The sequence below is a fragment of the Argiope bruennichi genome, chromosome 8 (assembly GCF_947563725.1).
Source record: "Argiope bruennichi chromosome 8, qqArgBrue1.1, whole genome shotgun sequence".
In the NCBI taxonomy this organism is placed as follows: domain Eukaryota; kingdom Metazoa; phylum Arthropoda; class Arachnida; order Araneae; family Araneidae; genus Argiope; species Argiope bruennichi.
The window spans coordinates 131616331-131632825 of record NC_079158.1 but is presented as its reverse complement, the minus strand read 5'-3'; the positions used below and the strand labels follow the sequence as shown (position 1 = coordinate 131632825).

The following is a 16495-nucleotide window of genomic DNA, read 5'->3' as shown; positions in this document are numbered from 1 at the left end:
TAGTCAGAAAATTTTAATTTTGGAAATGGATGCTTTAGTTTTGAATAATGGATGAAAAGTTCTTGTCAGTAAATCATGCAATATGAAAGAATTTAAATTGAATTTCAGAAATGAACTTATTTATAATTTCTTGTTATTAGTAGAAATAGCTACATAGCTAACATGTCCACACTACTAAGAGCGAAGAGAGCCGGGTGACTCCAAAAGAAGAGCGAAATTATTCCTGACGGCTAGCGAGAGGTGCGAGAAGGGGCGAAACCCCTTCAGTGAACATTCTAAGACAGAACATTCATTAAAGAAAAATTAAAATATATTATGAATGTCATTTACCAATTTACTATCTGCGCAACAAGCTTTGCCATTTTTAGTTTGAAGCTCGCATTTTTGATGCATATAAAATGTTTCCCATTTCATCTCTAGTCATTTACAATGAGTCAAGCATGAAAAAAGTTTTAAAAATAAATTAACTCGATACGCAGATGTAACAGAGAATTTTTACGGTTAGTTATGATGTATCAACACACATCTGCGAAAATGACCATTTCGTTCCGACATGAAGAGCTCGAACTGAAAGAAATGGGTGGAACCATTTTTTTAAAAACTGAAAATCGATTATGTCTAACAAACGGGCATGTTTATAAATACCATTAGTTCAATTATTTCGTGCCAAGTGATTTCATCGGTGAAGTTTACACTACATTATGCACTATCGAATTTTTGATAGTGGACATTCATCGCAGCTTCAATTCTGTTAAAATACCTGTTGCCGTATCAGGATATTTGTGTTGCACTATGTAAATATGAAACCATTTTTAAAGAGATGCGATGACAAAGAACAAGTGTTGGCATTCAGATATCCATTAAATATTTTAACAGAAGAAAATGAGCTCTCACACTGCTTTAATCCTCGGGAAGGAGACTTGTTTGCTTATGACTTACTATGAAAATTTTATTAAAGGATGAGGCGATATTTTTTGAATCATCCAAAGCTTTTTAAAATGTCACCTGAAACAATTGCTTAAATGAGACAGTTTTAAATCAATGGAAAGGAGAATAATCCAGAAAGCAGTTACAAGCATAAGAAATCCTTACAAATGGCACAATTCAAACAAACCAAAGCAACAACACATTCATCACATCACATACTGATTCAAAAAGACTGTTCTCTTTTGAATGAGTATATAGACCAGCTCTTCTTTCCCATACTCAAGAAAACAAGTATCATTTCCCCCATACTAAAAAAGAGGTGGAGGAGGAACGCGTGATTTTGGTGGAGGCAGAAAAAGAAAGGACACAGCGAAAAAAACGTTACTGCTATTTTGATGCAGTGTAAGCTGGTGGGAATTCAAGAACGAATTTTTATTTTTTATTTTTTTATTATTAAAATTTCGGATAGCAGTTTCCTTAATTGGAACACAGTTTGGAACAGATGCCTTAAATATTTTTTTAATAAAATTAATAATTGGAATAATATTTTAATTGTATCTTAAGTACAGTAGTACACTATAACTGTTCCGCACAAAAAATGTGAATTATTTAAAAAAATTAAAAAACATTTTCAGCTTTTTTTTAAAAAAATTTTAAGGCTTTTTAAAAAAATGCAGATTATTATTATCAAAAATAAAATGATTAAAATTATTTTTCTAGGTAGCTCCAATAATTTACATAAAATTTGCTAAAGATTATATATAGATAGAATATGATATTTAATTTTTTTTATTGTGAAACAAGTAAAACATTCTGGAAAATGCATTCATTTTGATTTTGAACATTTCTGAAAAAATGACTATATGTCTTAGAGCTCATTCCACACTCATTTTTATAAAGCAAATATTTTAGAACATTCGCAAAAAATTTCACACCATTACTTTAATTTTTAAACAAGCCTAAGGTTTTAGGAAAATAGCATTAAGCAAAGACACGACACGGAGAATAAAGTTTTTATTCATCAACACCATGGTATAAAGTCCCTCCAATTTGTCTGTAACTTTTACAAAATATAAATTAATTCATTCTCAATTGTTTAAAATATAAAAAATGCGAAAAGATTAAATGATATAAAATATTATGTTTTTTTAATGAATATATAAAAAAAAACCTATAAATAGTCAATATTTCAAAAATCATAACCATAACAACCTAAAAAATAAACACATATTTTAGCTTGTCGAAAATTGTAAATGATCCAAACCGAAAAAATCTCTCATTTAAATTCGTACAAGGAAAAATCGCATCTAAACAAAACTAAGTGATTGAATTCATTTCAATTCAACTATACAAATTTGGGAGTGGTAAAAAAAATATAATAATTCCTTTTTTTATCGGTCTCTGTTTTAACAGATGATTTGAAAAGTGGGAGCGGAAACATTGTTTTCACTACTGTCATGCATTAAAAATTTTTTAATAGCTTAAAAAAATTCAGATACAGCTTGAAAATTGTACAGACATATTTAGAAAGATTTTCAATTTATCATACGAGTCCATCATTTTTTTTTCGATTTTTTTTAATGATTTTTATACGTACTGTGTTATCTTAAAAAGCATTTCCTGTAAAATGAATTGCATTATTTTGAAAATAAACAACTTCTCTTTCATTTTACATTAGAAATGTTCTGGTGGTCCAATCTCGCCACTTTCCCCCATTCTGAAAATACGCACCTTCCAGCAGACCATTGTGTGCTCTTGGAGGCAGGGTGGACGGCTGCCCCGACACTTCAACTCTTCCCATACGCTTTGCACTAGAACAAAAAGAAAAAAACGTTAGTGACTCAGGGGCAATTTCTTCTAACGGAAGGAAAAGTGTTTCCCTTCCTCGGGATTAGCATAAAATAAGAAGTAAACTTATGATTCGCTTTTACTGCCAAATACATTATAATTCGGTTATTAATTATTTTTAAGATAATCAGGCTGAATGCAAGAAAACTTATTCCGAACCCGTCTCGTCGCCAATACAATGCAGAGAGAGAGAAACCTGCACGCTAATGGAATTATTCTGATCCGGCGCAACTGGGTTGATCCTTATGCACTATTTCTGTAGTCTACGTCTCTTTCTCGCAATTAATTTAATGCCTACAAAGATAAGTGTAACATAAAGGATAGGTTTTTTTTTTTTTTTTTTTTTTTTTTTGTAGTTACGAGCGGATTTAAACAGCGTATAGATTTTTTTTTTTCAGTTTACAGTAGAATATTATTACAGAAGTCATTATATTTCATACTCAATTTACAAATTAAGAATTTGAGTTAAAATATTCAGTTCATTCATTTAAACCTGTAGGCATCAGGGAAAAGCTACAAACACAAAGTTTCGCACAAGGTTCATCTCTCTGATTCTAAATCTTTCTACAATATTCATACGATCTAAAATATTATTTTTAATTGTAGCTCTTACAACTTGCGCATGAATAAATGTATTGAATAATATAAATGAAACGAAGAAGCAACAACCAAATAAATAAAAGCAATAGCTAGAAATGTATATGATATTTTCCTTGGCCTGATTAACTACTATCAACTATCATTAATTTAACAATAATTATGTGTACCTTACATTATGTTACAATTATAATTAATTTGAAGTAAAGAATATGTCTAGAGTAAAAAGAGAGAGAGAGAAAGAACATATTTTCCGAAAATATCTCTTTCTTTCCACAGATTCGATGATGACCTGCACATTAAAATGAGTTGTTATTTCACTCACTCTCTCATAGACACACATCTTCGGCTTCGTTTAAAAACCATGTAAGTTGAATGAATTAAATCATGCAACTGAAATTCTTTAGGAAACTCTAAATATAGTTTAAAATGTCTATTAAGAGCTATTATTGTCTAACTATTCGTGTGTATTTGAAGGCGATAAACCAGAAATATAACAGATGGATGGAATAAGGAAACTTCAAAATTATTAATTTGTATCGAATTCGGTTTCGATCAGTCCCAGAGAAGAGACCTCAGATGCCCCTCGATTCCTTCCACTCTGCTACGAAGCTAAACAGGCATAATATTACGCATTAATACACGCATATGAGAAATATCTTTACACAGAGACAACAAAATCTGAAGGCCAGAAATTTGTAAATTCTGGAACACAAGTAAGTAAATATTTCACAGTTTCAATTTTTAATCAAAGTTGTGAGACGGAAGAGATTACACATGTTTAAAAGCCATCGGTCATTTTTTGAAACAAATAATCAAGTCAAAAATTTAAAGATTATAGCGGGAGATTTAGAGGTAGATAACAATTCCTAATTAAGCGCCCAATGTCACATGGGCAGTTAAAGAGAACAAATTAAATTTGGCATAGAACAAACATAATCGGTCTGAGCAGATAATCAACGTTTTCTTCCGGCAAGCAAAAGGAGACTCAGTATCGATTTGTTCAGAGATCCATGTCAAACAGACGGAATCCTAAATGTTTCGATACTACAAAGAAAGTGAAATTGCATTAAAAAAAAAAAAAAGAATACAGCCCAGACAGACAAAACTGGCTTTCCAATTAAAGGGTTAGAACTTCAACAAAACGAAGGCAACCACTTAAAATCCTTTCTTCATCCATTAAGCATTCGACTCTTCCTCCTCTTTCCATCCGGCGTTGCCATGACAACGAGAAGAGGATTGGAAAATGGGGTCACTGACACAATCCAATTTTCTCGCTGCAAGGCCATCAAGCGGTTCTCCCCCCGCAAAAGCAGGTGAATCACGACAACTGATAAAGCGCGACCGAAAATTCACAAACGGAGTTCTGCTGTGCTTGCATTTTGATGAATTTATAATAACAATAAACAAAAAGTGCGGAATTTGTTTGAGATTTGAATAAGTAAAAATGATCGTAATTTCAGTATTTTGATAAAGAGATTTTTCTGTAAATTAAAAAAAATATTTCAGTTCCATTCGTATGATAATTAAATAACGAATTTAAATTTTTATTCCATTCTTAAGATATTATAAAAAGAGAAATAGTGAAAAAATTCGATCTCGAAATCCTTCATCTTTCAGATCTTCTGAATCCAAGTGAAAGAATATATATATACAGTGGCTCAAAAAATTGAGAATACACCTTACTTTTACTTGATAAATCCGACTTTCAATATAAATAACACATTACTGGGAAGTCCAAACATGTTTTTATTTTTACACATAACAAATGGTTTAATTTAGAGTAAAAATAAAGAAAAACAGACGAAAAACTTCTAAATTGAAAAGTTTCAGAAGCAGTTTAAATAAACATACGCAGAATTTTGCCTCAAAATATTAAGAATACACCAATGAATTTTTTTGCAATATCACGCATAGAAACAAAGTGTCACTATTAAGTTGCATGTCTTTTGGCTCTTAGAATGGCCTCTAAATGTAGTGGTACCGATTCGTACAATTTTTGGTGGAATCTGAAGATATTTTACCCCATTCTTCATGCAACAGCAATTTAAAACAATTTAGATGGGTTTTGTTTCTAATTTTGTGTTTTTGGACAACTGCTTCGAGTGTGGCCCACAGATGGCCACAATGGTATTGATGTAGGGGTACTGTGGTGGTGTGTGTAACTGCTGTTTACAATGAAAAAGACACTATATTTTGACGTTACGTGCATTCTGTTTGGGATCATTGTCCTGCTGGAAAATGAAATTTCCATCTAAACTCAAATTTTTAACACATTCCTTTAGATTGCTGCGACCATATGGTTCATCCAACTTGTTTCAGAAACTTTTCAAATCATAGGCAGAAGTGTAAGTGCTAAAACTGTGCGAAATACCATTAGGCAAGCTGAATAAAAGTCGCATTATTAGAGAGAAACCATTCATCAGCTTGCAAATTCAGAAAAAGCATTTGAAGTTTTCAAAAACTCATCAGTTGTAGACCAATAACCTTTGGAAGAAAGCTATATTTAGTAATGAAAGAAAACTCAACATTTTTGGCAATGACAGCCATCGCACTGTATAAAGAAAACCTCATATTGCTTTGGATCCAAAAAATTTAAGTCCTACAGTTAAACATGATGGCGACTCCGTCATGATTTGGGGTTGTATTTCTTCATCTGAAGTAGGAAATTTAAATTTTATAGATGGCATTATAAATGATGTGTTTTACTTGGATATACTTCGCAGCAATCTAAAGTTAAGGGCTAAAAATTTGGGCTTAGATGGAAATTTCATTTTAAAGTAGGACAACGACTCCAAACAAAATGCACGCAGAGTCAAAATATGGTGTCTTTTTCATTGTAAACAGCAGTTACACACACCACCACAGTACCCCTACATCAATACCATTGTGGGCATCTGTGGGCCACACTCGAAGCAGTGGTCCAAAAACACAAAATTAGAAACAAAACCCATCTGTTTTAAATGGCTGTTGCATGAAGAATGGGGTAAAATATCTTCAGATTCCACCAAAAATTGTACGAATCGGTACCACTACATTTAGAGGCCATTCTAAGAGCCAAAAGACATGCAACTTAATAGTGACACTTTGTTTCTATGCGTGATATTGCAAAAAAATTCATTGGTGTATTCTCAATATTTTGAGGCAAAATTCTGCGTATGTTTATTTAAACTGTTTCTGAAACTTTTCAATTTAGAAGTTTTTCGTTGATTTTTCTTTATTTTTACTCTAAATTTAACCATTTGTTATGTATAAAAATAAAAGGATGTTTGCACTTCCCGGTAATGTGTTATTTATATTCAAAGTCGGATTTATCAAGTAAAAGTAAGGCTCAATTTTTTGAGCCACTGTATGTGTGTGTGTAATGATATCTCTAAATCTAAATTAAATACTAATTAATTTCCAAATTTTTATCTTAATTTAACCCATATTAACTTCACCGTAAAATGTTTTCTTATTTCCTGATCCAATTCCAATTAATTAATACTACATGAGCTCTGTCAAATGCTTTAATCATCATTTCCACACTCACCGAGTTGAGGGACATAAATCTGTCATGCTAAGCAAATTCTTTTAAAAGATGCCTATATTTCCCTTACCTAAATCAGCATGTGTAAAGAAATCCCTATCAAAAGCTCATAGCATATGATCATTAGGGTTAAATATTTCGCGCTTTTTTGCTCTTTCGCATTTGTAGCGCGATGCGAACAGACGTTAATTCATTGTCGCTTCTTTCCTGTACATAACTTATGCCTCCCAGAATGGAATAAAGTAAGTTCTAAAAATTCAAAAGTGCATCTCTCTTCGGCCACGAAACTGCTTAAAAAAATGTGTTTACGTTATGCGCGTGTGTGTTTCGAAAATGAAAAACGCAACAAGACGGATGGATGAAACTTTGTACACGATCTTTACATTAAAGTTTCAGATTCCCATAACAAAACCGTTTTAGGGAAATCTATTCGGCTGCACAATGAATAAACTAAATCTGAAATGCAGGGAATTAGATTCATGAAGTGAGACATATGATTGCATATCTATAAATATAGATTTGCAGCAAATTTTGAAGCAAATTAATCTCATGAGAATTTACTTGAAAGGGCGGAAATGTGGGATTGAAACCATTCGGTCAACGAGAAGTCTCTCTCTGCATTCGGAAGCTAAACACAAAATGCGCATTATTTTGTTCAGGGAAGAACCCTCCAGTGGTTCAGGACAATCATATGACCAATTGGCCGTTTTACCCTTAGTGAATGTTTAATTTGTGGATTTTATTTTTAAGAGTGCATAAGTGGGTATAAGTAGCATGATATACACTGAACCCTCCACTGCCCTCCTGATCTTTCAACAGGTAAGAGAAACGCGCATATATAAGAGATGCTATTAGTTTGCTCATTCGAAGTGCTTTTTAAATCATTTCAACTTGTTTTTCCAGAAAGCATGCTAAAGATGAACCATCCTGCTTGTATCAAAAGTTGCCTACCATCTCCAAATACAGAAATTGTTTCCTCATTCCACAATTCTTCACGGTAACAATCAAACACTGTTAGATTTTATCTTTTGCACCCGCCGCTAATTCTATGTGAAATTCGGAATTGCTTTCGAATTTGGGAGCATTGCATGCAGTTTTACTATCTCGCACGAAATCCAAATAAAGAAAATACTGCCATTTCAAAAACATTCGTCCAAGAGATTTTTTTTTTTTTTCATATTTCAGAACATTTTAAGTGAAAGGAACACATTTGTGGAATGACTTCGAGCCTATGAAAATACGCTGAGTTCACCAGCGTACATGATCTTTCTCAAATGAATGGAAAGTGTGGCGTGTTTTGAGTGTTTAACCGAATTTAACCGGCTGGATCTACAATTTGATATAAACTATAATTTTGGTACCCCGACGCAATGTTAAATTCCATTCAACTACTTTGTTGAGTTTGGATTAGTCATGTTTTTATGCATACGGATTTGGAACAAATATTTTGCCTGTCTAAGGATTTGAAACCAAATGCTGACAAAAATCTATCATTTTGGTGTAAAAATAAAATACGACAATTCATTTAGCTAGCTTTGGTTTTGCCTTTGCAATGTTCCCATGAACGTGATGGAACAAAAATGTTATTCATCTAGCTCGCTCTGTTTTCGAGTGACCGTGTCCATATACAAAGAGACATAATGCCGGAAATGGCATTCAAAATATTTATTATTTTTCGGAACAAACTGAATCATTTATTTTTTACCCGGGAGAAAATTGTAAATAGCAGATTTCCACGCCACACTTCACAACATTTGATGACCCGTTTTCAATAAAAGCTTAGCTTAAGACACAGAGCAAGTTCTTCCGGACAGCAGATAAATCTGCTTCCAAAATACGGGAAAAGCTTTCATATATATTCCAGAACTGTGGCAGGCTGAATCGACTGGTTAGCAATCGATAACTTTCGCCCGGCGGGCGTTCCGCATCCTCTTTGCGTGCTATCCGACGAACATCTTCGACCAGAACACACTTTTCTCTCCGCATTTATTTCTTCAGTTTCCCATCCACGAAAGAAAAGGTCATTCGACTTTTAATACATTTCGGCGTTTTAAACCTGCTTAGAAATATACCAATAAAAAAGCAAAGGCAAGAATTCTGTTCCCGTAAGAGAACATGGCAACTTTAAAAATGCTTCGATGAATGAAATTCGACATGTGGTTTTTTTTATGCCTAAATTGTAAAACTGTTTCAAATTCGTCGACGAAAAGAAGGATTGCCTTTCCCAAAATACACACTTTTTTTTTAAATGGCGTTTTTCACAAAAATTTCTACTCTATGCACTTAGTAATTCGCTTCCGAAGGAAATATTGCGCCTAACAACATGATTTTCGCTCAGAATATTTAAAATATTTGATACATATTTGCTTGTAAGATTATTATTTGTAAAGAGGCGGATTATGAGACGGACTGTAATCGGATATTTTTAGACACACTAGCAATTTTGCTAGCATCCCTCTCCCAAGCCACACCAGCGGGACCTTCGGTGTCAGATTCAAAAACAAAATAGATATCCTTCGGTTTCGAATCCGGAACATTACATTTTCGTAGCTCATCGTCGTGTGCGGATCATTTCAAAAACGGAGGCATTTAGCCTGAAGAATTTCATTGGTATTTTCTCGCATATAATAGTTATAGATTAAATTAAAAATTGTTTACCTTTAGAACACACAATATTGTTTTTTGTTATTTACAAATACAACAATAAATAAACAAACAAATTTTAAAAAAGGAAATATAAAACTTAGATACAGAAAAATAAAATCATAGCTTAGACGTCAAAAAAAAAAAAAAAAAAAAAAAAAAAACTTCCTTCATCATTTGTCACGGCTTCTGGCCGATTTCATCAGAATGTGACATCGATGGCAACAGAATGTGCCTTCACATTTCATCAGACGTCCAAGGAAATAAAACAATATCAGGTTTCTGCATAAGAAAATAAGTTAACTTCCGAAAAGATAATCGTTTTTCTAAAAGACTTTTATTCTTCCATAAAAAAAATTAATAAATAAAGGAAATCGTGAAATAACAAAACAAACAGAAATATCTAAAACTAATAGAAATATCGTAAGTAAATTAGAATTTTAATCGCATCTGTGCTACTAATAAAGATGAATGTATGTGTATGTTGGCGCTCTTGGTATAAAAAGCTGCTAAATTTGGCACAGATATACATTGGAAGATGGGAATATGCATCTTTTTTTTAAATTTTAATTAATTAAAAATGAATCGATACTTTATTTTTTACAGAACTTTAAAATAATATATATATATATATATATATATATATATATATATATATATATATATTAAAATACCAATCTAATAGTCGTGAGATTTTTCCCATCATTTCGGCAATTTTTATAAAATACTTTCTTGCCTTATTTTCAGCAGATTACAATGCAGCACTGAAATCGAAATCATTTTCATTTTTCATCAAATATTTAATCATGTGATATTCTTTCCATTATTGAAAGCTAAGGCGGAAGGTTTCTGCTTAGTATCTAAACAGATTACATGACAATAAATATGAAATTGCACTGCGTAAATTAGAAAACAGATGAAACGGGCAATTATGCTTTTAAGCAAGATGATGATATGGGATATAATTCGACTAGGATGGCTCATATATACAATGAATAGAGCAGGTGTTATTCTATTAAATCAACAAAGCTGTCAAAATCTGATGCTGAAATAACTGTCATGAGGAAATCATGAATAATAAATTACACAAAAGAGATTACTGAAAGTAAACTTAATACGTGAACCAACTGGTCGCCAATGGCCACTACTGTCTCTATGATTTCAGCATTATAGAAGATATAATATTACTAAAAATGTTCGGCATCATTCGAATTTGTTGGTGTCTCTATTGAAGCAGAATTGGTTTAGTCTTTTTTACACATTTGCAATTGCTAAATTTATATTATGATTAAAATAATGTGCATTTAAATAGAAATTAAAATGATTTCTTAAGTATATAATAGGCAAATAAAAAGTTTCGGTTAAGTCAGCTCAAACGGTATTAAATAAAAGACAATCTTATATTAAAGAAATACATAAAATCTTCAAATCATCTGCTAGCAATCTTATGGGTGCCATAAACTGAGTTTACTTTGATTTTCTTTTCACATTTTCGCTTCATTTTCATTATTTTGTAATCCCGTATTTAAAAAAAAGGAAAAGAAGGTCATTTTCTTATGTAGAGATTATTTTCTACTCATAATTTGCAGACTTCATAAAGTATCAATGTTGGATAACCGAAAGGGACTATTTACACCGTATTTTCCAGCATCTTTAACATATTCTGTGAGAGGTTATTTTGAAATATATTTTAAACACATTTTGTGCAAAAGGAAATTATTACAACTTTTCATGAATGGTGATATTATAACATAATCATTGTGTAAAATATTCCTTTATATTTAGAGATAAAAAAAATTAACGTGTTTGTTTTTAAAAGTAAAGCTATTAAAAAAGCAGAGTAATACTATGAACTAAGTACATAATTGCATAAAAATATACACATAATAAATATAACTAATAATTGCTAAATATTTTTCATTAATATTGAAACAAAGTTATTAAAAATTATTTTTATACAAGCATCATTTGAAAAATATTATTCGATAACTTTCAATGCAATATTTAAAATTATTTCATTACAATACAATTAGAAGTATTAAGAAAAAATACATATATCGTTATTACGTTACATTTCAATTCCTTGAAAAAAAAAGAATAAAAATACGTAAATAAATCTGAAATATCATATTAATTTTATTAAATACCAGCCGCCGATGGGGACCAGCTAATTTGCAGAGATCAACGGTCGCTAAAACTGTCGATTAATAATTTAAGTAACTTTGCATTAATGGGTTTTTTAGCAAAATATTTTGAGCTCTAAATTATGAAAGTCCTACAACTCATACCATTTTAAAAGCTTACATATTCTACTTATTGCATTATGCATTTCCTTAATTTTCTATCATTTCCGATAAAATTTGAACTTTAATTTGAAAAGGAAAAGATCGAATTTCACATATTACAAAACATTTTTGCAAAAACCAAATACTGTAGCAGTTGCATTAGTCGTATCTTCTCTTTTGGATACAAGATGGCGATGCTTGATTAGGCCATCCCATAGTGCATTGCGATTGTAATGGGAATGAGATGTGATGCTGAACTGTGAAGCCGCGCGCGTGAATGTCTTGTCTTTGTGTTTGTTTAGTGTGTGAATGTGATTATTAAAAGAAATGTTCCTAAAAACATTCGTCCTGTTGCTTCCTGCATGGATCATAATAATCGACATACCACCACATTGGCGCCCAACGTGGGCCCGACGGAAAATAATTTGTGAGGAAACGAAAGTGACCATCACAAGAAAAGTTTCCCGCCACCACAATACGTTTTTTAAAACCATGAGCGCATAAATGGAACCACTCAGCATTCAAGTCAAAAGTGCATCAGAATGTTTTTACGTTTAATGTAATATCACAGATGCTTATTAATTAGAAATTCAACATAAAATTCAATTTACTACAATAACGAAGTAATTTTTTTTTAGTACTTAGAACGATAATATATTTTTATACACCCAATTATACAGAGGGTATTGACGCCTTTTTAAAGTCAGTTCTAGGACGTTTCATCAGTTTTTAGAATCTACAGACAATTTTTTTAAATGTTCGATTAGGTAACTTTTTTTTCAACTATAAATCTGCATCCTAGTTTTCATGATAGAAGAACTTTTTGTAAAATCTATAGGGTTAGTCATTTCCAATCCTTTTCTTCTATTTTCCAGAGTCCATCAATCGTAGTGAGTTCGCACTTTAAAAATCGCTCACCTGTGCAATTTTCAACCTCCAGAACACATATGTGTGCCACGTTTGTCACTCAGCTTAGCCCGTATGCATGCACGCATCTTTATTATAAAACAGAGATGTAAATAAAAATTTCTTTTCACAAATTTTTTCAAAATTATTTGAATTCTTTATTTTTCACTAACAGCTTTTCTAAACTCATTAGATTTTGTCAATAGTGAAAATTTTCTGGCTTGTTGAACAAGTGCATTAGCTTTATGTTCAATTTCAGCCATTTCGTTTTCTAAAAGAAATCTCTTTGTGTGTGAAAAATATACTTTATGGTTTACATATATATTGATAGATATTTCTTTAGCCACCTGTTCCTCCAAAATAGGCGATATTTTAAATAGGTGGATGCTTCTGATGTTCTCATCTCATTAGTAAGTGGAGCCGCCAAACTGCTTTAAGTAATAATGATACTTTGTTTTGTGACATTTCCTATTCATATTTCCCACGTCAGTATTTCTAGTAATACCAAACACTCTTTCATTAGCTGTTTATTCACTAGAAAAAATGAAAATAATTTTCAAAGCTCTCCTATTTTTTAAGTTTATTGTCTTTCAATAAATTTTTAAAAATTTGACCCAATCTCTCTTTTTTGACATTAAAATTCTCAAATGGAATCATTTGACGAAAATATATAGTCACATTATGGGAATAGTATCTTCATCTTTTTATCACTTCTGAAAAACACAAAACCTTTTTCCTTTTTTTCTTCCATTTATTCGTTTTCTGCCGAAACAACGTTTCTTACTGATACAAAACTTAGTGGAGATCTATTCATTGTGAATTTTAATACTTTTAAAACAAGCTACTGACTATCGTGCTTGAAAATTATATACACTTATCGGGTATTTCTTTTGTCCTTCAAAAATGTGTTCTATCCTAAAACCTGCATTCACTCAATCCATTTCAGAACATGATGCATTATTAGAAAAATTAAATTGGCGTGAGCATTTTACTGAAGAAATAATTTTAACCGAGAAACTTTCTTGCGAAATTTTTTAAAAACGCAATAGATTTTTTTCTTTCTTTTTTTTATTAGTTTACGCATATCAAATGCATAAGAAGGCAGAAGTGCGTCATCCCTCCGGTGCATTGAAAGAAATGGAGGCATGCGCTCTGCAACACACATTTGAAACCAGCAGAAAATGTCTCCTCGATGCTCGCAGGCATTATTCTCCTTCTCTTTAGCACGAAAATGAGGAAGTGACGCGCAAGCAGACTTTCATTTTCCATGTCCAGCACATGAGGATTTTGTATTTTGAGTTTTTGTGAGAGTTACGTTAAAATAAACAACTATGCATTTTGGAAATTTTTTAGTTGGCCCATTAAAAAACAAAATTTCGCACAAAATTCTTTCTGCCAAATTTTCTTAGTTCTTTTTTTTTTTTTGTACTGAAAATATCAACCATCATTTGAAATTATTTTGACTCATTCAGTTTCAATTCTTCAAATCTGAGAACTGAAAGTCCAATTTTATTATATATATTTTTTATTACAATATATTATTTTTTATTTCGAATAAAGATTATTTTTAATGGATACATTTTATTACTCCAATTTATTTCATATTACGTGCTTGGATTATATATTGTACTTTACAAATTTTTAAACAGTTTCTTTCCTTTTTTTTTTTTTTAATTTGTAAATGAACAGTATTTTGAATTGATTTAAAAATTCCTGCATTCAATTGGCTTACGAAATAGAATACTTAGAAATAAAAGATAATTAGTTGGAATTTTAATATTCAGAAACACAGTGTTGTACCTAAGTGTTGGTTATTTTTACACTGAGTTTATATTAATGATGATATATAATGACATATTTTTCTTTTATTTAAACATGAACAGGACCTTTTATAAAATTCTTAATGCATTACATCATCCGTCCGCAAATAAATTCACGCTCCATAATATTTGTTGTTAACTAATATTAGTTTTACTCGTTTTGGAATGACTATTTTTTGTCTCTTTTTTTAGTTTTGATATATTAAATTGAATGATTAATTTTAGTTATATAACGTACCTATTGTTAAAATTTTAGTGCATATTTAAATTAAATCTCCCAATAATACTACTAAAATAAAAATAAAAAAATTATGTAATTCATATACGAAATTAATTTTTTCAAGATATCAGATTTTAAATTCATGATTTATTAAAACTACTTACTCTTACTTGTTAAATGCATTATCATGTCGGTTCCCTTTTTTCTTTATTTTAATGAAGAATGAAAGAAACTGAAGTTTCATTAATCAGCACTATATTATTATATTGACACAACGCAATATTATAAATTGTAACATGCAGACATTGCTTTGGCAGGGTTTGTGTGCGTGCGTGAGTGCGCGCGCGCGCGCGTGTGTGTAAGTGTGTCTCGGAGCAATTTTTTTTTTTTTTTTTTTCATTTTTAATCAGATTTTTTTATTATCCGCTACACTTTCCAAAAGTATAACAGCACAAACAGGATTTTTACATCATACTGAAGGTCAAAAGATATTCTTTCAGATATATTTATAAGATAAGATATATTTATTTCAATGATACTAATATTTTAACCAACAAATTAAATTTCTATTTTTAATGAACTTTTTAATAAATAATTTAATCATATTTTTCAATAATTTATTCCGCTCAAAATAAAAATTCAATTTAACCTGCACAAGCACGTTATGCGTGCACGGGAAAATATTAGTTTTTATACACGAGTTGCCATCCTAATGACAAAAACTCAAATTAAGAAATAAGTTAATCATTACTGCACACTTAGAAAATTTTAATTTTCAGCACGTGTCTCTGTGAAATGAAATAAATAAGAAATATAATATTTTCTAAAAAATAAATGCAGGACAAAGTTTTCTTGATTTTTTTTTCTATATCTACATTATTAATTCAATAAATCAAGCTTTATTTAAAGCAAACATGGTTTAATAAACATATCAATTTATTTAAAAGTTGATAAAAAAAGTTTTTTTTTATTTATTTAAAAGTTTAAGTGTGTAGAGTATTTCGCAGAATATGATTCCTTAGGACAAAAGGACTGTGTAACATTTATACTTCATAATTTTTTCATAAGTAAATTTATTGACTGAAATAAAATATTTTTATTTGCAACATTTAAATATTTTGAAAGTAAAACTAAAAATTGAATTTTACGATGAATGAGAAAATTTTTTGATGAATTCTTTAAGAAATTATATAAATTACGAAAATTATTCTGGAGTGCACATACAACGTCAATGCCAAACGACTCTGCTTTCAATTTCCATATTTTTTTTTAAAAAAAAAGACATGGTTGGTTTCAGTAAAAAATGTCTTTATATTCATTGCAATTGAAAATTTCCATTCAAGTGTAAAGATGAAATTTCACGGGTGCTGACAGAAAATTAAAGACAGAGACAAGTAGTACAATGAACAGAATTGTTTAAGGCCTACATAATAGTATGACTGAATTATATATCAAAATGTGAAGCTTAAAAGTAATTTTGGGAAAAAGCTATTAAAAGACCAAGTTATATAAAATATTTAATTGAAAATTTTAGTGATCATTAATACTGGCAAACCGGCTGGTCGGCAAAGGCAGCTAATATTTAATATATAAACGAATATTTTGTATTTAAAATATCACTTGCATGCATGCAAATTTGATTCGTGATAGTTTAACTCTATTATAACACAATTCAACTTTTGCTCACATATATTGAAATATAAGAAATAATTTATTATTT

The 16495-nt window shown here is 30.7% G+C and overlaps 1 protein-coding gene across 2 annotated transcripts in view; it reads right to left on the bottom strand.

The window, feature by feature from the left end:
• Positions 1–16495, bottom strand: part of LOC129980902 (host cell factor 2-like) — a 111241-nt gene that overhangs the window by 57119 nt on the left and 37627 nt on the right. For both annotated transcript variants that reach the window (XM_056091375.1, XM_056091376.1), the window contains exon 3: positions 2659–2738. In XM_056091375.1, coding sequence (XP_055947350.1) covers positions 2659–2738 — 80 coding nt within the window. The remainder of the gene's footprint in view (positions 1–2658; positions 2739–16495) is intronic.